Below are 20,892 nucleotides of genomic sequence, written 5' to 3'. Positions count from 1 at the left end.
CTTCTCTTAACTAATGCACCTATCAAAAACCAGGACATCATAGAATTTTAGAACTAATAGTGAACTTAATAATCATGTAGTCTGGCTCCTTTTGAGAGATGAGAAAATTTAATCTAGTTTCTGTGGATATCTCATAAGTGAAGATGGTGAATCAGGTTTCTATATGCTCCTATATTTGAAATCTGCTACTACGTAATCTTTTGTTCTTTTTTTGCCACTCTAAATCATCTTATAAGATGAGGAAGTATTCAGACCTTTTGACCAGTTTTGTTTTTTTCCTGTGGATCTTCTCCAAATTATTCATGTCTTTCTAAAAATGTGAAGCTCGGATTTGAATATGTACACAAATAGAATCCTAACCAATGTTGAGCACAGTAAGGTTTTTTTCACTCTTTGCATATTTTTCCATTTTAATATCTGTTAGTTGTTTATACAGCCTAACTAGTTGATTCTAATGAAAATTTTCTTTTGTTGTGAATAGCAAATGACATCTCATTTGTTCCACTTTGAAAAAGCCAGTTTGACTCTGATCTAGTCTCTGAAAAGCAACTGACCTAAGCCAGAGGCTTCTTTAGAGACTGATTTAATCCTAAAGTTAGATGAAATCTGTAGTTTTTAACCTTTTAGAGGCTTTGCTTTTTTTTAAAGATTTATGTATTTATTTGAGAGAAAGAGTGTGTGTGAGGGTGCATGTGCACAAATTCAGGGATGGGGAGAGGGAGAGAATCCTCAAGCAGACTGCTAAGCATGGAGCATGTTGTGGGGCTAGATCTCATAACCCTGAGATCATGACCTGAGCTGAACTTGATGTTTAACTTAACCAACTTAACTGACTGAGCCACCTAGGCGCACCTGGGCCTTTTTATTTCTTTTTCTTTTTATTTAAAAAAAAAATCCTATGTTGGAAAATTTCCACCATGCACAAAGGCCGAGTGAATAATATGGTGAATTGCTGTGTACCAGTTACTCAGCTCCAACATTTATCAAATCATGGCCAACGTTGTGTCATTTATATCTCCATCCACTACTCCCCACCCTACACTTTAACTATTTTGGGTCATATTTCAGCTATTTCTTTTATAGCTATAAATAGCTATAAATATTTTATATAGCTATAAATATTTTAGAATGAATCTCTAAAAGGTAAGGACTCTTTCTTATTATTAAAGTAACTACACAAAAAACTTTTATTAATTTCTTAACACATACCTTTTTGAGAATCTGATTAAAGTTACGGACTTTTGTCCAAGAAAAATTCATACACAAATACATGTATATTTGTACATAAACATAACATTGTCAGGGTGGTTGTAGATCTGAAGTGAATTGGTAACCTCCCTCAGGTTTACTGATCCCAATTTAAGAACTCTGTTCTAGAGGATCCAATATAGTATGATCTTCCATAGAAGGTCATACATATAAGATTTATTCATTTAGTAGATTTTTTGGGGGGAAGTCTGTTTTATTCAAGTTACTAAAGATACAAAAACACAAGTAAGATATAGGTTTTTACAGGTTAATAGAGGACTTAAGATACATAAATAATAACAAAAATATAATATTAGGTAAGTGCTCCTAGAGAAATACAGTTTTATCGGAATTGAGAGGAGGGGTTGATTATATTTATTGAAGGGATCAAAGTAGCATTTGAACCAAGGCTTGAAGAATGGTGGAATTGGAATCGTGCTGGTAGATATGGGCGAGAGAATTCTAGGTAAGAGAACTTTCTAAGTCTGAGTCAGAAAGCAAGAGAGTGTAAGACCACTAACAAGTGTTGAGGGGTTTAGATTGATTTACAGTTAAGATGTATGAAGGACAATAGTAGAAAAAGAATGAAAAGTTAAATCAGGACTAGATGATGAGGATCTTGATCACCACGCAGAGTTTGGAGCTTTGATAAATGGTGGGAAGCAACTAAAACAGAATACGACCATGATAGTCATTCAGAAAAATTGGTGAAATGGACTGGAAGAAAGACTCAAAATTGAGAGACCTGTTACGAAGCTCCATTAAGACTCAAGTGGATATGGGCGCCTGGGTGGCTCAGTGGGTTAAGCCGCTGCCTTCAGCTCAGGTCATGATCTCGGGGTCCTGGGATCGAGTCCCGCATCGGGCTCTCTGCTCAGCAGGGAGCCTGCTTCCTCCTCTCTCTCTCTCTCTCTGCCTACTTGTGATCTCTCTGTCAAATAAATAAATAAAATCTTTAAAAAAAAAAAAAAGACTCAAGTGGATATATAATGAAGCCCTGGTAGCATGAGAAATAGAGAGCAAGGGAGAACTAAAGAGGTAAAATCAGTAAGACTTAACAAGATTGCATGCTGCAGGGGAAGGAATGGTTGAAGATGACTTGGATATTTTAAGTCTGGTGATGATATTGCCATTAACACTCTCTGATGAAAACCTGCTATTTTAGCAACCCTTCACTCCAGTTGTAGCTGCTCTTGGTCTTCACTGGGATTGCTTGGGTTGGCCTTTGACCATATCATTTTCTTATTAGTCAGATCCCTCCTTGCCTCTCAACATACCTTCAGATTCCTTTCTCTCTCTTTTTTTTTTCCCTACTTCACTTCTCTTACAAATCTGAGCCCCAGTAAATGCAACCATCCATTTTCTCCATTCTCACAGCCAGAGTATAGAGCACTGCTAGCGATACTTACATAGCCTTATGCAGTGGTATCACCCTTTGATTGCTAGCATTGGCTGAGCTCTTGACAGTACCCCAAAATTCTTTGTGTCACTAGTCTTCTTCCTTTACCCTTAGAATATATTCTCAACTTAATTTTTTTTTCTCTTAAACATTCTTTTTGTAGCCATTTCTCTTACTCTCAGAAGAAACATATACCACTAGTGGGAGTTTTCTCCATTTATTGTTCCCTTGCTTTATAAACTGCACTCATCTTGAATTCTGATCTTGTTGAAGAGGTGACCCTTCCATTTAGAGCTAGAACTACTTCTTCTTCTTCTTCTTCTTTTTCCTTAAGATTTTATTTATTTATTTGACAGAGAGAGAGATCACAAGTAGGCAGAGAGGCAGCAGAGATAGAAGGGGTAGCAGGCTCCCTGCTGAGCAGAGAGCCCGATGCGGGGCTTGATCCCAGTACCCTGAGATCATGATCCAAGCCAAAGGCAGGGCTTAACCCACTGAGCCATCCAGGCGCTCCATGGGGGTTAGAACTTCTAACTTGACTCTGGATTCCATTATTCTTCTACTTTTTCAGGAACCTTGTTTGATCTGTTAGGTCTTCTGTGTCTTCAAACTCTCTCTACTAAGTTTATATAAATTGTTCAAATCCATCTGATCTTTATTTTATTTTATTTTATTTTTTATTTATTTATTTATTTATTTTTAAAGATTTTATTTTATTTATTTGACAGAGAGAGATCACAAGTAGGCAGAGAGGCAGAGAGAGAGAGAGAGGAGGAAGCAAGCTCCCTGCTGAGCAGAGAGCCCGATGCGGGACTCGATCCCAGGACCCCGAGATCATGACCTGAGCCGAAGGCAGCGGCTTAACCCACTGAGCCACCCAGGCGCCCCTGATCTTTATTTTAAAGATAAATAACATTTCCCCCATTTGTTATTTTTCCTTATCTACTACTATGCTATTACTTTCTTGCCTTTCCTTTAGAGGATGAAAAGTGCTTATATGCCTAAAAGCTACTATTTATTATTCATAAATGACTTCTTGTAGTTTTGAAGATAAACCTTAACTTGTCGCACAAGGTCTTTGGATCTTCCCTACTTTCTCTTTAGTCTCATTTCTCTCCTTCTTGTTTTAGTCTCTGTTTCTAGCCGTAACACAGCATAACTGATTCCTGAATATGTTATGCTCAATTAAGTTTCATGTCTTCCTAATTTGTCTTTATTTTTTCAAAGCAGCTTTACTGAGATATAGTTTATGTCCCACATAGTTAACCTGTTTAAGTCCTACAATTCTTTGGTTTTTAGTATATTTGTGGAGTTGTACAATGATCATTACAGTAATTTTTGAAACATTTTTATCATCCTTCCCAAGAAGCCCTGTGTCCTTAGCAGTCACTCCCCATTTCCTTCTACCTCTCCTTGCTGGCCCTAGGCAACTGTTTTGCCTAATTTGGACAGTTCATGTAAGATAATTTGTGATATTTTGTGACTAGCATCTTTCTATAATGTAGTCAAGGTTTATCCATGTTTTAGTAATTTGTTCCTCTTTGTGACCAAATAATATTCTATTATATGTATATACCACTTTTTTAAAAATTTAGTCTATTTTTTTTTTAAGATTTTATTTATTTATTTGCCAGAGAGGGAGAGCGAGAGCACACACACAGGCAGAGTGGCAGGCAGAGGCAGAGAGAGAAGCAGACTCCCTGCTGAGCAGGGAGCCCGATGTGAGACTCGATCCCAGGACCCTAGGATCATGACCTGAGCCGAAGGCGATGGCTTAACCAACTGAGCCACCCAGGTGTTCCTGGATAGGCCACTTTTAAAATAGAAAATTTATTTTGGGTGAGGAGGGTAAAGAAAAGTTTAATTGTAGTGTAGTTAATAATCAGTGCTACATTAGTTTCAGGTGTACAATATAGTGATCAACAGTCCCTTTTACTATTCAGTGCTCATCAAGATAAGTGTGGTCTTAATCCCCTTCACCTGTTTTACCTGTTGTCCTCTCCCCCCTAGCCCCACCAGCCACCTTCTGTCTGGTAACCATTAATTTGTTTTCTATAGTTAAGAGTCTGTGTTTTGGTTTTTCGCTTTTTTTCCTTTGTTCATTTGTTTTATTTCTTAAACTCGACATATGGGTCTTTCTCTGATTGGCTTATTTCACTTAGCATTATAGTCTCTAAATTCATTCATGTTGTTGCAAATGGCAAGGTGTCATTCTTTTTTATAACTGGATAATATTCCATTGTGTATATTTGTGTGTGTTTGTATATTTATACTTATTTATCCATTCATCTGTCGAGGGACACGGGCTGCTTCCATAATTTGGCTGTTGTAAATAATGTTGCTGTAAACATAGGGGGGCAGGTATCCCTTTGTATTAGTGTTTTTGCATTTTGGGGGTACTCAGTAGTGCGATTACTAGATTGTAGAGTAGTTCAATTTTTAACTTTTTGAGGAACCTCCATACTCCACCGTGGCTGCACCAGTTTGCAATTCCCATTAGCAATGTAAGAGGATTCCTTTTTCTGTGTGTCCTCACCAACACATGTTGTTTCTTGTGTTTTTGATATTAGCTTTCTGACAGTTATGAGGTGATATCTCCTGTAGTTTTGATTTGCATTTCCCTGATGATGAATGATGTTGAGCATCTTTTCATGTGTCTGTTGGCCATCTGGATGTCTTCTTTGGAGAAATATGTTTATATCTTCTGCTCATTTTTTAATTGGATTTTTTGGGGTTTTTTGGGTGTTGAATTATATAAGTTCTTTATATATACTAGCCCTTTATCAGATATATAATTTGCATATATCTTCTCTCACTGAGTAGGATTGTGGGTTTAATCTGCATTTCCCTGATGATGAGTGATATTGTATACCACATTTTGTTTATCCATTCATTATCTGCAAAACATTTGATTACTTCTACTTTTTAACTATTATCAATAATGCTGCAATGAACATTCATGTACAAGTTTTTGTTTGAACATGTGTTTATTTTCGTATGTGTAGACCTGGGAGTCACATGGTAACTCTATGTTTAACCTTTTGAGGTCTGTTTTTCAGAGCAGCTGTATAGTCCCACTGGCATTTCACAACAGTGCCATTTTTTTCAAATTCTTGCCAACATTTGTAATTGTGTATTTTTTATTATAGCTATCATATTGGATGTGAAGTTGTATCTCATGGTTTTGATTTGCATTTCCTTAATGAATGATGGTGTTGAGTATACTTGTATGTGCTTATTGGCCATTTGCTTATCTTCTTTGAAGAAATGTTTATTTAAATAATGTGTTTATTAGAAAAAAATTTTTTTTAGAAAAAGAATTTTTAATTGAAGTATAGTTGGCATACAATATTAGTTTCAGGTGTACAGCATAGTGATTTGACAATTTGACAATTATATACATTATGAAAAGCTTATCATAAATACAGTTAACTACCTATCACCATACAAAGCTATTACAATATTATTGAGTATATTCCCTGTGCTTCACTTTTCATCCCTATGACTTATTTCTTTTATAACTCTGGCAGTTTGTACTTCTTAATCCCTTTCACCTATCTTGCCTATCTCCCATCCCCTCTCTGCCAATGATGAGTTTCTTCTCTGTATTTATGAGTCTCTTTCTGTTTTTTAGATTCTATGCACAAGTGAAATAGCATGATATTTGTCTTTTCTGTCTGACTTATTTCAGTTAGCATAACATCCCATACATTTATCTATGTTGGAGAAGATTTCCATGTTGGCAAGATTTCATTCTTTTTTTTATGGCTGAGTAATATTTCACTGTGTATACATACCACATCTTCTTTAAACTTTCATTTATCAGTGGACACTTAGATTGTTTCTATATATTGGCTATTTAAAATAATGCTGCAGTAAACATAAGAGTACATATATTTTTTTGAATTTGTGTTTTTGTTTTCTTCAGGTAAGTCCTTGAAAGCAGAATTACTGGATCATATAGTATTTCTGTTTTTAATTTTTTGAGGAATCTCCATACTGTTTTCCATAGTGACTGCACCAGTTTGCATTTCTCCCAGTAGTGCATGAGTTCCCTTTTCTCTACATTTTTGCCAATACTTGCTGCTTATCTTTTTGATAACAAGCCTTTCTGACTAGTGTGAAGTAATATTTCATTATGGTTTTGATTTGTATTTCCCTGATGGTTAGTGATTGTGAACATCTTTTCAAGTGTCTGTTGGCCGTCTGTTTGTCTTTTTTGGAAAAATATTTATTCAAGTCCTCTGCCCATTTTTTAATAGGATTGTTTGGGGTTTTGGTGTTGAGTTGTATGAGTTCTTTATATATTTTAGATACTAACCTCTCATTGGATATATCATTTGCAAATATCTTCTCCATTCAGTAGGTTGCCTTTTCATTTTTTTCTTAAAGATTTTGTTTGTTTGTTAGAGAGGGAGAGCACAAGCAGGGGGAGCTGGAGAGGGAGAAGCAGGCTCCCTACTGGGCAGCCCCCCTCCATGTGGGACTTGATCCCAGGACCCTGAGATCATGATCTGAGCTGAAGGCAGATGCCCAAATGACTGAGCCACGCAGGCGTTCTGGTTGCCTTTTCATTTTGTTGATGGGTTCCTTCACTGTGCAAAAGCTTTTTAGTTTGCTACAGTCCTGATTGTTTATTTTTGCTTTTGTTTCTGTTGCTTGAGGAGAGAACTAGAAAAATACCGCTAAGGCCAATCTCTAAGAGTTTGCTGGCTATTTTCTTTGAGTTTTATGGTTTCAGGTCTGTCTTTTAGGTCTTTAATCCATTTTGAGCTTATTTTTTGTATATGGTATAAAAAAGAGGTCCAGTTTCTTTCTTTCTTTTTTTTTTTTTTTTTGCATGTAGCTTTCCAGTTTTCCCAACATCGTTTATTCAAGAGACAGTCTTCTCTATCATGTATTCTTGTCTCATTTTTTATAGATTAATTGACAGTATAAGCATGGATCTATTCCTAGGCTTTCTATGCTGTTTCATTGGTCTGTATGTCTTTTTTGTGCCAGTACCATTCTGTTTGATTATCATAGCCTTGAAGTATATGGGTCATTTGTTTATCTTCTTTGAAGAAACATTCATTTAAATCTTGTGTTTATTTTTAAAGTGGTTTTCTTTTTATCTCCTTTTTTTTAATCACTGAGTTGTAAGAGTTCCTTGTGTATTCTAGATGCAAGTTTCTTATAAGAGATATCATTTGTAAGTATTTCTCCTTGTTCCTTGAGTTGTCTTTTCACTTTCTTGATGGTGTCCTTTGAAGCATAAGAGTTTTAAATTTTGATGAATTCCACATTCAGAATTTGATGAATTTATTTTTTGTTGTTGTTGCATGTGTTTTGGGGGATCATGTTTAATAAACTGTTGCCCAATCCAAACTAATGATTTTCCTCTATGATATCTTCTAAGACTTTTATAGTTTAACTTTTATATGAAGGCCTTTGATCTTTTTTGTTTTTGTTTTTGAGGGAGAGAGAGACAGTTGGGAGGGTGAGGGTAAGGGGCAGATGGAGAGGGAGAGAGAGAATCCCAAGCAGGCTCCATATCCAGTACAGAGCCAGATGTGAGGCTCAGCCTCACAACCCTGAGATCTTGAGCTGAGCTAATCTGAAATCAAGAGTTGGACACTTAATCGACTAAACCACCCAGGTTCTCTGGACTTTGATTCATTTTTAGTTAATATTTGTATATGGTGTATAGTGAGGGGTTCAGCTTCATCCTTTTGCATGTGAATATTCAGTCGTCCCAGCCCCAGTTATTGAAAAGACTGTTTTTTCCCACACTGAATTGTTTTGGAACCCTTGTTGAAAATCAGTTGAATTAAAATGTGAGGTTTCTGGACTCTTAGTTCTGTTCCATTGATCTATAATGACTACTTCATACTTTTTCTAACCTATGATTAGAAAGCCTTATCTGCGCTCTCCACCTGACAAACTCCTATTGCATGATTCCTCTACCAGAAGCCTTCCTTTTCCTTATAGGTCTTTTTGTATAACTGCATTTTTATAGTATAGGGTTTATCACTTTACTGTGGTATGTGTGTGCATATATATATCTGCATATAAATAACTCCTTTAGTAGTTAGTAAACTTCTGCAAGGTAGAGACAGGACCTTCTGTATCTGATTTCCAGAGTTTTAGTACAGTGCCTGGCATGTGGTGTGCTATTAATATATTTATAGGAGGAATAATAGGAGCAGTATTGAATTTTGTTTTGGATGTGTTCATTTCTAGGTATCATTAGGACATCCAGGGGCTAATATTTAATAGGCATTTTTATTTATTAATTGAAACTTGCTTATACCTTTCTTTTTTAAAATACTCATTTGTCAAATATTTATTGGATGCCTATTGTCTATCAATCACTGTATTAGACTCTGAGGTACAATAGTAACCAAAACATCATCCTGCATTTATGAAGCTTTCATTTTAGTAGGAGAAACACGCAATATAAAATGGCTGAAGATGGTTAGCAATAAAACCATCAGGGAAATCCGGAGGCTGAAGGAGAGGTCAACACTAGTGATAACAGACTTCGGAATCATCTTCACAAAGGTGATACTTGAAACTGTATAGTTACAGATGGAATGGCCAGGAGCATATAAAATCACCAAAAGACTGTGGAGAGAGAGTCTTGAGAATATCTAAAGTTAGGGGGGAAATAGTCTGAAATGTAGGAAAACCAAAAGAGTAGAACCCTGCAAACTAAGGGAAAACAAAAGGGAAAAATACATAGAATGGTAAAGGAGTAAGCCTAAGAAAGAACCACGGGTTCAGGTTGTTAGTCATTAGTAATCTTAAGAATTAAGTTTTAGGGGACCTGCTAGAGTCAGTTTTTACAAAATTGAATTCTGGGTACTCTTTGGTGGCTCAGTTGATGAATCATCTGATGGGTCATGATCCCAGGGTTGTGACATCTGAGCCCCATATCCGGCTTCACACCAAAAGTGGAGCCTGCTTAGGATTCTCTCTTTCCTTCTCCCTCTGACCCTCCCCACCCATGCTCTTGCTCTTAAAAAAATAGTAATAATAATAATTCTAGAGCTTTTTTGAAACAGTGAAACTGTGCTGTGACTTTTTTCTTACTCTGTAAGGAAATGCTATATCCATAGATGAAGAATTTAAATTGTATACATTTTGATGTTATTCATGTCTGGGGGGCTTCATTTTTTGTGTAGAATCTCTCTAAGACTTGTAATCCATTAAATTTCTTTCATTTTTAAGACCTATTTTTTGTTTTTTTGTTTTTTTTTAAGATTTTATTTATTTGAGAGAGAAAAAGAGAGAGCACGTGAGCAGAGGAAAGGGCAGAGAGGGAGAAAGAGGAAGAGGGAAAGAATCCCAAGTAGACTCCGTGCTGAGCTTGGAGCCCAACTTGAGGCTCAGTCTCAAGACCCCGAGGAGTGCCTGGGTGGCTCAGTGGGTTAAAACTCCGCCTTCGGCTCAGGTCATGATCTCAGGGTCCTGTGATCAAGCCGCCTATGGGCTCAGCACGGAGCCTGTTTCCCCCTCCCCCTCTGCCTGCCTGTCTGACTGCTTGTGATCTATCTCTTTCTCTGTCAAATAAATAAATAAAATCTTAAAAAAAAAAAAAAAGACCCTGAGATCATGATGTGAGCCAAAACAGAGTTGGATGCTTAACTGACTTCAGCCACGCACATGCCCCAAACCTTGGTATTTTTTTAGTTTCTTCATTCTTGCTATCAGAATGTATGTCTTCTTGGGTTAAAAATCATTGACCATTGTATGAATAATTGGTATGTGTACTTATAGACAGTTGAATTTGGTCCACTAACTTGTAACTGTTCTTTTTTCTTTTTTCATTTTTGAATAGTGACAGAAATGTTGGTAAATGTTCTGAGTATTTGCTCTGATGATGAACTGATGACTGAAGGTGAAGACCAGTTTGATGGTATGATTTTTCATTTTACTATTTTTTTATTGTGAAATGGTATCTTTTAACTGCCCAGCTTCAATACACACTCTTTTGTGATCAAATGTAGTTATTGTTCTCAAATGGCTATGCCAATTGATAAGAGTCAAGACACTTTCTTAGATACTGTTTAAGATTTTTTCTTAGTGATTTTACCTTTTTTCAGTTGGTATGGGGAAGATGAATTTTGGGGAAAGGGAAATTTGGAAGAACAGAAGGAAAGGAAAATTGAAAGTACTAAAGAATGTGGTTCTTCATGAATATGGACACTGCTTAGAGGGAGAATAAAAATGCTTTTTGTTTCATTGGTACAGTCTTCTTAGTACATCAGAAACATACCAGAACCCCCAGTGTTGTTGTCACTGTTTTTTCCCAAAAACTCAAGTAGGCTGTTCCCAACCTATGAGTGGTTGTGTTCTACAAGACCACTTACTGGTTTAATTTGATTTTCAGAAGCATCTTTTCCATAGAAACAAGGTTAAATATGGCTGTTTGCTCTTCTGTAAGCCAACCAGTGCACTGATGTACATTTATAGTATAATTTAATACCATAAAAACAAAATTCCTTTTATTTTTATGTCTTGAAATTTTTATTTAAAACTTTAATTTAAAACTTTTTAAATATTTTTTAAACTTTAAGTCATTGAGAAACAGAAACGTAAACATCTTAAAGCTGAGAACTATTTATTTCCTTCTATATGCAGCTCACATCTTTGTTGCAGCATTCTTTTAATAGTTGTAATCCGTATGTAATTGTTTCCATATATTAAACATGGTCTACATTTTGGTACAACTTAATAGCTACATATTTCTAAGTATATTAATATACCATAATTTTCATAGTTAATCTCATGTTTTTGTCATTTGCGTTGCTTTCAGTTGTCCTTATTATGAAAAGCATGCAATGCATATGTTTATACAATAGTTTTTTTCTTGGGATAAATATCTTGAAGAGAATTATGGACTTAAATATGTGTTTTAGCTTCCTTATTTTAGCTATGAACTGCCAGATTACTTTGCAGAAGAATTGGACCAATAACGAAGTACTTTTAGCAATGAATCCATTGAGCTCTTTCTCCACAGTCCCAGTTCATTGAGTTTTGGTCATTTTTACTTATTTTGCTTGGTAGCTACGTAATAGTGAACTACACTTGGTTTAACTTAAAATTTCTTTGATTTCCTAATGATTTTTAATTAAAAAAAATTACTGTCTACTTTTTCAAGTGTATAAACTGTATATCTTATTTGACTACTTAATTAAGTACAATCTGAGTAAAAGCTATTTAGAAATTTCTCTGCTTGCAAACAGATTTAATTCTTAAACACTTTTGTAAGCCCATTTGTTAAAAGTACAAAGTGACTGTACAAGTGTCTCCTACTGCCATCTGTTGGTGGCAAGCAAAGATACGCTTTTTTTTGTTAACTGAGTAAGTTTTTTTTGGTTAACTGAAATAAATTATATCCATTCGTTTTTGGTTTCGATAATAGGCCTTAATGAATAATATTTTTTTATTTTAGTTCTCCTTTTGTTTGTGTGGAAGTTTTAGCTCTACCATATTTCATTGTATTTGTCTTTTATGTAAAATTTTTAAGTAGTTGCAGTTAAATACTTTCTCCCTATTCTGCCACCTTTTCCCTTTTCTCTTGTTAGACTAGGTCTGGGTTCAGACTCTAGTTTCTCATAGTTGTTATATGACCTCAGGCAAATTTTTTAGCTTCTGAGTCTTATTTTTTTTATCTTCAAAATGAAGATAATGGTACCTACTTCATAATCTTACAGGTGTCGATATAATGACTGAAATAATTTTTGGTTCATAGTTATTTCTTCAGATAAAGTTTTCTGTTATATGTCAAATTCTGTGAAATATCAAGTAATAGTTTTAATTGGTATCTCATTAAATCTATATCTGCATCTAGGAAGTTTTTATTTTATTGTTCCAGTTTTTAGTATATGTGCTGCCGAAGTGGGCACTAGGAAGTTTTCATATTTACTTCTCTAAACTCAGATCAAGATCTCTTGCTCTATATAATTAGTTCATCTACTATAATTACTACATTTAATATATTTAATGTACAGTTATTCCATTTAAAAATCACATAGTTTTTCTCTGAAAAAATCTGTTATTGTCAAGTTAAATTAATACTATAGGATTTTATATCCTTATTACAACTGGTGTCTTTTAACATATATTCTGTGTGTAAGGTATATATTATATATTTGTGGGTTTATCTTATGACAACTTGGATCAGCAGAATTATTTCCTACAGTAATTTTTATTTAGTTTTCCTTAACTTTTAAAAATGTCATTTGCATAAGGCTAATACTGTTATTTATTTTTCTACATTTTACTTTTATTTTTTAATTTTTAAAAATTTGTATCAATATCATTAATAGTGATTTTTAAAAAATGTATTTTAAGTAGTAATGACAGGTAATGCTTTAGTCCTCTTCCTATAAAAAAAAATTTCCGTGTTAAGTCTGTTACATTTGGTTTAGATACTTACGATTTATACGAGGACAGTGGCTGAATCACTTTTGGGATTCAACCAGGAATATGTATAAAATTTTACTACATTCCAAATGAGATTTTATGTATCTAATTAACATTTTCCTCTCAATGATAAATTATGCTTATTTATCCACTTGTCATATCATTCTTTCACTCCAAAGATGAATTAAGTTTGCTCATTAAAGAGATTTTGTAGCTTTGTAATTTTGGAGAAGTTAAGTTAACTTCCCAGGATCTTTTCATCCATGGATTGAAGGAGTAGAAAGGAAATAATTTTAAAATTTGGTAAGCTGTCATTTATGACAGTGTTTCTGTGTGAAAATACACTGAGTTCCAGCTTTGAATACTAGAAATAGATCTCCCTTCACTGCCAACATAGCAGGTATAATTACTCCTCATTTCTTCACCCTTCCATACCAAATATTAGAAGTAGATACTCCAAGAAAATTTTAAGAATATGAATCTGGGAGTTTGTATGGAAGAATGAGAATGGCTTGGGGGAGACCATTGAGGAATGGAGGAAATGGGAGATTAGGGTAGATACTAGGATGGGATAGGGAAAAGAGCTGCTGGAACTGGGTTTATTTCCCTTCCTTAGTCATATTCCCATACTTCTTTCCCTTAACTCTGTATATCTTTTCTCCTTTCCTTTCACTATGATAGCATGCCTTTCATCCTCTCCTTCCTTTTTTCCTGTTCAGCATTAGAACCATTCAATGAGCTGGGCACAGGGAGAAATCTGACTTAGAAAGAAAACTTGATGGTGTAGGTATTGTTGTGGAGGCAGAATAAGAGTTTAGCTTTTCTGTGGGGAAAGGGAGAGAGCAAGAATGGAGATATCCCAGTGGCAGGAAGGAAAGAATAGTTTTTGCATATTTAAGGTGAGATTGGGTAAAGGAGTAAGACTTAAGTGATGATCCTTGGTATTCTGCGGTGTTTAATGTATACGTGGAGTTATTTTTAAAGGCAAAAATTTGCCTTTAAACAAAACAATTTGCCTTCAAACAAAACATTGTATGTGTAAGTGCACAGAGCATTCCTTTTAGAGGTATTATTTAATCATTAAAGAAAATTTCTGAACACTGATTTCTGTGATATTTAGAATGCATACTGTTTTTTTCAGATATTTATCTTTTTTCTTGAGTTTGGTAAAGGAAATACAGAATCCACATGTGTTACAGTTTTACTAAACTAAAACTTTGCATTTCCTGTAATGGAATCATGTATCTTTGCATTAGAATGGAGGATATGGAAAGCTCAAATGAAACATTTCTGCTGCCTACTCTTAGAGCTATTACTTGCTTTGAAGCAGTCTGTTGCTATTTCTGCAAAAAGATGTCCCTCCAGCTCCCAGATTGGATTGGGAACGAAAGCACATACTGTTGATCCTGAGTATGTGCAAAAGTTCGAAATTATGTGTTCTTGTTATTATGGAGTGTGGGAGGCTTAGCCTTTCCGTTATTCTAAGTGGGTAAGATTTTCCATTGAGGTAGTTTATAAAGTTACCTACATTTTTCTGTATATACTACAGATTTTGCAGATGTTGGTGTCCTTGAAGAACCACATGAGTTTGTATATCATTTGTGTCATTACCCTTCACTTAACATACTCCCATGGGTGACACATTTCCTTAGGGGTATCAGTATAAATGTGCGATTGTTGTTTGCACAGTCTTTTATCAGTCTTATGTGTTTTCACGTGTTTTTTTTTTCTGTCCCTAATTTGTCTACTTTCATCAAATATTATAGTCATTCTGTCCATAATTTCTTCTGACCACATATCTTTTAAGAAATCTTTCCTTTAGAGTCCTACCCAGTGGCATCCCTCTTTTATTCACCAGATCCTACAGTACTACATTTTTCAAATTTCGAATATGAGGGCCTTCATTTTTCTCCCTTTCTTTCTACATTCATTCTTCAGTACCACTGCCAAGTTAAATCTCTATCTTTTTATTTGTCTCAACCACCTTTTCTCCATCATTCACTTCCTTTTTTCTGGACTCTCCATCTGAAGAACGGCTCATATATGGCAATAAAAAAGGTACAGACCAGACAGAGTAACACTGTTTTGAAATATGACTTCATAAGTTATCCTCATGTCCATGTAAGTTAGCACATTCATTGAGTACCATTTATGCAGAGTCCTTTTGGGCCTTGTGCAAATTTAGTATAAGTGCTATCTGAGATAGAATTTGATGTTTTTAGAAGTCATATTCCAAGATATCTGTCTTTCTGTGCATGGAAATATTTTTCCCTCTTTTTCATTCCTCTTGATTTAAAATTTCATTCTTTTGCTTATTTGTAATGTTTTGTACTTTTCCCTGCATGATTAGGGGTGTTTGATTGTCTGTCTTATTCCCCAGAGTAATTTTACTGTGGACATTTACTTTACTATTATGCATGATGTGTTTGTAGACTGATTTAAAATCCTGACTTGTATAGTGTTTTTATATTCCAGTGATTTTTTAAACTTGAAATCAGTACAGCTTACATATTATTCAGTTTTACAGATATATAAATTAAGGCCGAAAATATGAATGTACCTCATTGCAGCCATCCTCTCCTATCCCCATACTTCTCTCCCCCAGTCTAGCTATTTTTAAAATTCCATCAATTTTAAATCAATGTTTATGTTAATTAATTCAAAGAAATCAGACTTACCTTATGTCCTTGGACGAAACCATTAATAAACTTAGTTTTGTCATCTCTAAAATGAGGAGATTAAACTTTGCATTATTCCTAATGTCTCTTCAAATTCTAATGTTCTATGATGCTGGGACTTTTAGTAATTTTTTTTTTTTTTTGCATCTTAAAAATAGCTGCATAGTACCATAGCACCTACGCAGTTTTGAACTTACAAGAGCTGTAGCTTCAGTGCTCATAATACTACCCTTTGGAGCATCATAAACATGGTCATGGAGCCTGTTTTCTCTAAAATATGTCTTTTGTTTTTGTCTTTGAAATTGGATTTCTTTTCTGTTTCCTTGCAGTAAGGTCCAGTCATCATCTTAGTTTTTAATTATATGGTATTTGTGGGCTGCTTGAATTTTAAATGAGATGCTCTACGCCAGAAAACTTAACGGTTGTTCAGACCTCTGTATATCTACGGCCCCTTTTAGTCTAGTCTTTTTAGCCTTTCCTTTACTTTCTCCTCAACCATGGTGCTTCTCTATGTGTTTTCATCATGCTGAAGCACAGCTCTAAGGAACCACACACACTCTTGGGTCCAGAGTGATTCTAGTTGCTGTATATGAGATAACAGGACTGGGCTGTTGTTGTTCTTTCTGGAGGCCAGGGGAAGGAAGATATAACTTTTGAGTTTTTGCTGAAGATCAAGTTGTTATGTTCTATTATTCTCTTCTGTGTTGGTGATAGGCAATACAGCTAACCCTATAGAGAGGAAACATGAATGATCCTTTGGCCATGTTTTTTAGGGAATCTTTTCTCATTGTTCACTCTCCTTGTGTCATACTCATCTAGAGATGTAAGAACTGTATATTTGCATGATCTTGAGGACATTTAGTCCATGAGGTTAAGATGTGCATTATAATTGATATGCTGGTATGGTCCTTAGTTCATCGTCATCTGCACAGTAGTTATCTCATACCATTGTTTTTAAACCCACTTTGAACAAGGAACTTACTCTGTCTTAGTAAGATGGGATATTTCCAGCCTGCATGTCAGAGGCTTTTATAACAGAAGCCTATACAGAGTTATTACCAATTCTTTCTGTTAGTCTGCATGCATAGGCCCTCATGAGAATTAAAGACTATAGGATTGTTACCCTTTTTTCCCCCCTCTGGTTTGTGGTACAAGTTGGGTTCTAGTTTCTTTCCCATTGCTGTTTTAATGACTAGCAGTACTGTGAGAGTCATGTTTGTGGATTACTTTTCATTTGTATCTGTATCAGACCCCAGTATTAGACCAGTGCTAAGTTAAACATTGAAGGAGTGAGAGGCTTTCTGGCATGAGTTCACCTAGTCTTCTCCATGTGAGCTGGTGGCAGAGGGTTTGATGGGTTAAGATGAGCGTGGTATAGTTAATAGAATGATGCAAGTGTGGATGCCCTAAACTTGAGTCTTTTTTTCTATTTATTCCATTGAAAGTAGGTTCAGCTGCAGCCCGGAAAGAAATCATAAGAAACAAAATTCGAGCAATTGGCAAGATGGCAAGGGTCTTCTCTGTTCTCAGGTAACGATATATTTTCCTGATTATTTGCTTTACAGAAATTCTTTTGTTGTACTTTGCTATAAACAGACACCCAAAAGCAATTTAGTAACATTCTTCCTATAAAGAAGTTAGTTTTACATTTACATAGTGAAGAGGGGAACACAGTTCCCTTTGAAACTAGGGTTTTTGACCCTTGTGATTACTGTTGCTCACTTGGAGTATGTGTTACCTTTCTGTGATGAAAGCACTAGTTCTACACCTTGAAAATTAGAGTAGGAAATTTAGAGTATGCCTGATGGACTTACTCGTCCATATAGGAAGTTCCTTTTGTTGGAGCCACAATCTTCTTAGGGTGAATTCAGGAAGACTAGGTTTAAAGGCACACGTAAATGAGTCAGTCCTTAAAAATGTGTTTGCAAAACTGGTTATATCAGACATTTGAACTTTATGCTATAGAAATAACCATATTTTCTTGTGGTGCCTGGGTGGCTCAATCATTAAGCATCTGCCTTTGGCTCAGGCCATGATCCCAGGGTCCTGGGATCGAGCCCTGCATTGGGCTTCCTCTTCAGTGGGAAGCTTGCTTCTCCCTCTCCCATGCTCCCTGCTTGTGTTCCCTCTCTCTCTCTGTCTCTCTGTGTCAAATAAATAAATAATCTTTGAGATTTTATTTATTTATTTGAGAGAGAGAGAGAGAGAGAGTGCACGCATGAGAGAGAGCATGGGAAGGGGGAGGGTCAAAGGGAGAAGCAGACTCCCTGCTCTGGAGTCTGATGTGGGACTTGATCCTGGGACTCCAGGATCATAACCTGAGCAGAAGGCAGTCACTTAACCAACTGAGTCACCCAGGTGCCCCCAAAATCTTTAACTTAAAAAAAAAAAAAAAGTTTTTTCTCAATTGTATGATTCTCATTGATGATCAATCTCATCATATATTTAGTAAAGCTTCTTAGGAAAAACAATATACGCCTCACTTGTAAGGCGTACCCTCTTATCTCAAACATTTAAAATATGGAAGAGAATATCTTGGAGTTGAGGAAAATACTTTGGGTAATAACATTGAATGTCATAAATTCTTTACATGGCCTAACCTCTGGGCCCCATCTCCTCTTTTAAACTACATACTTTTTTTTTTTTAAGATTTTATTATTTGACAGAGATCACAGGTAGGCAGAGAGGCAGGCAGAGAGAGAGGGGGAAGCAGGCTCCCTGCCAAGCAGAGCATCTGATGTGGGGCTCAATCCCAGGACCCGGGGGTCATGACTTGAGCTGAAGGCAGAGGCTTTAACTCAGGGAGCCACCCAAGTGCCCTTGTTGGAAGTCTCTGATGTTTTTTGTTATGTCTCTTTGCTATAGGGAGGAGAGTGAAAGTGTGCTGACACTCAAGGGCCTGACTCCCACAGGGATGTTGCCTAGTGGAGTGTTGGCTGGAGGACGACAGACCCTGCAAAGTGGTAATGATGTTATGCAACTTGCTGTGCCTCAGATGGACTGGGGCACACCTCACTCTTTTGCTAACAATACACATAATGCATGCAGGGAATTCCTTCTGCTTTTTAGTTCCTGTCTCAGCAGCTGACACAGGCAGAATACTATATGGTAGGGAGTGTCTGCTTAATAACATGACCAGGGCAGAAAATTGATAGAATAGGTATTACTTTCAACTGAAAATAATGGTCAGTCTCTCAGCTTTCAGTGAAATGATATGGGAACGGCTCATATCATAATGTCTAAATATTTATTTATTTTTGTTTGTCTAATACACCCTTTTCTTTTAAAAGCCCCAGTTTCAGAATGTCAATCAAGGATATCCATATTACTAAAATGGAAATGTAATTCCAAGTTTCTTATTTTTTATTTTTTTAATTTATGTAATTGTATTAGACTATGCTTATATTTTCAGATACTTAATTTTAGAATTAACAGTCTGCTTGGGCCCCAAACATTACTTATGCACTTCACTTGCCAAAAGATTTGTGCAAGGTTTTGTACCCTGGTAAATGATGCCAAAGTTTGTTTTCTGTGGTGTTTGTCAAATGTTCTATGTATAATTGACTGTCTGTAACATGCTGTTTTCTTCCTCTGCAGATGTAGCTGCTTTCCTAAATCTGTCTGTCTTTCTTTAGGTTAGCTGTATGTCTGTAAAAGTATGTTAAATTAAATTACTCTACCAGACGCTTGTCTGTCTTTTGATGTAGAAGCAACTTTGTAGCACCTTGTTTTGAGGTTTGCTGCATTTGTTGCTGTACTTTGTGCATTCTGAACATGAATGTAACGTTAGATATTAAGTCATTGTTATGAGGGGTTGAACTTAAATCCTGTAAGTCAAAATTGAAAGGGTGTTATTAAGTGTGCCTTTATTTTGCATGAAAATAAAAAGAATTATACGTAAAGCATTCCTGTAATCTGGCTCATTGAATATTTTATATTTAAAAAAAAAACTTATTTTTTTGGCGTAAATATTTGTGTAAATACTGGGTTAACTTTTGAAAGCCCATTACATATTAAATAGAAGAGTGATGTGAATGTTTTAGAGTATACACAAAAACTCAAAGTCTAGATTTCTTTCCCTTGCGGTTGGAAAGCAAAAAATGTGATATGGAATAGCTTTAATCTATGTTTTATTGTAGCCACTTTTGACAGCCCTCCAGGGGTCAGTGCTCTATTGAAACAGGCAGGAACAGATCTGATGTTTTCTTCAGTCATGACTAACTTTCTTCCTGGTGTTAAAATTAGTGAATTTTTTTAAAACAAAAAATAAATAATTCAAATTTTTGAATAAATTTAAAGTAGATTGACTTTTCACAGTCTCATTTCACTCAGTCTCATAATAAATGCCTAAATAAATAAGCACATTTTTCCTGTAGTAAATAATTTCTCCTTCTAGCCTATACATGTTCTATTTTATATGTTAGTGTGTTGTCTGCTACACCACTGGTATATGTGAGAAGTACAGCTATGTTTTAAAATGATAGTTTCAAATTTTCATTCTGAGTGATGTTTCCTTTTTTTTTTTATTAAAAGAAAACCTGCTTTGATTTTCTTTATATTCCTTGCTCTTCATTTTTCTTACTATATTATAGACATTAGCAAAGGGAGCTAAAAAGAATTTCGCTAAAACTAAGCCCTTAAACATTCAATAAAACTAGCAAAAATAAGTGTTAATAGAAAAGGATGAACTTTAGTAGTTTGAAATATGTTATATTCTTTCTCTTTTTTGTTCATGAAAGAAAAAAATGAAAGGCCTTATGCTGTAATAAATCTCCAGTGCAGTCATCTCTGTTATCCTTGGATATATTATTACTTTGATGTTGTATCTACAGCAAACCTTTCTTTCAGATGTCACAATTAGTACCTGCTAATTACATGCTTTGTTGGCAGCTCAGCACTTCTCAGTCTTAATTTGCATGCAGCCTGAAGCCCAGTCTTCCAACTTTGACCTTACCTCCAGCTGCAGGAAAGGTTTGAAGGACAGCTTTCCTGTAGGGATTGTATTCCCACAGAGTGAGTTACAGGACAGTGCTGAGTTTAAGGGGTCTAATTTGGGAAACTAGATAGCTCCCTAGCTGTGCCAGCGATGGCTCTTCATAGTGTGGAGCAATTTTCCTAGCATAATAAGATAAACCCATTTTGAAGCACATAACA

At 35.5% G+C, this 20,892-nt stretch overlaps 1 protein-coding gene across 7 annotated transcripts in view; it reads left to right on the top strand.

The window, feature by feature from the left end:
• Positions 1 to 20,892, top strand: part of PPP3CB (protein phosphatase 3 catalytic subunit beta) — a 55,636-nt gene that overhangs the window by 29,107 nt on the left and 5,637 nt on the right. For 2 of the 7 annotated variants that reach the window (XM_032311764.1, XM_032311759.1), the window contains exons 10-13: positions 10,470 to 10,547; positions 15,092 to 15,118; positions 17,184 to 17,268; positions 18,604 to 18,701. In XM_032311764.1, the coding sequence (XP_032167655.1) occupies positions 10,470 to 10,547; positions 15,092 to 15,118; positions 17,184 to 17,268; positions 18,604 to 18,701 (288 nt within the window). The remainder of the gene's footprint in view (positions 1 to 10,469; positions 10,548 to 15,091; positions 15,119 to 17,183; positions 17,269 to 18,603; positions 18,702 to 20,892) is intronic. The other 5 variants (XM_032311765.1, XM_032311762.1, XM_032311766.1 and 2 more) reach the window with 3 other exon arrangements.

Source organism: Mustela erminea, chromosome 14 (assembly GCF_009829155.1).
Source record: "Mustela erminea isolate mMusErm1 chromosome 14, mMusErm1.Pri, whole genome shotgun sequence".
NCBI lineage: Eukaryota > Metazoa > Chordata > Mammalia > Carnivora > Mustelidae > Mustela > Mustela erminea.
Note: the sequence above shows the minus strand (reverse complement) of the source record. Positions and strands in the feature narration are given on the sequence as shown.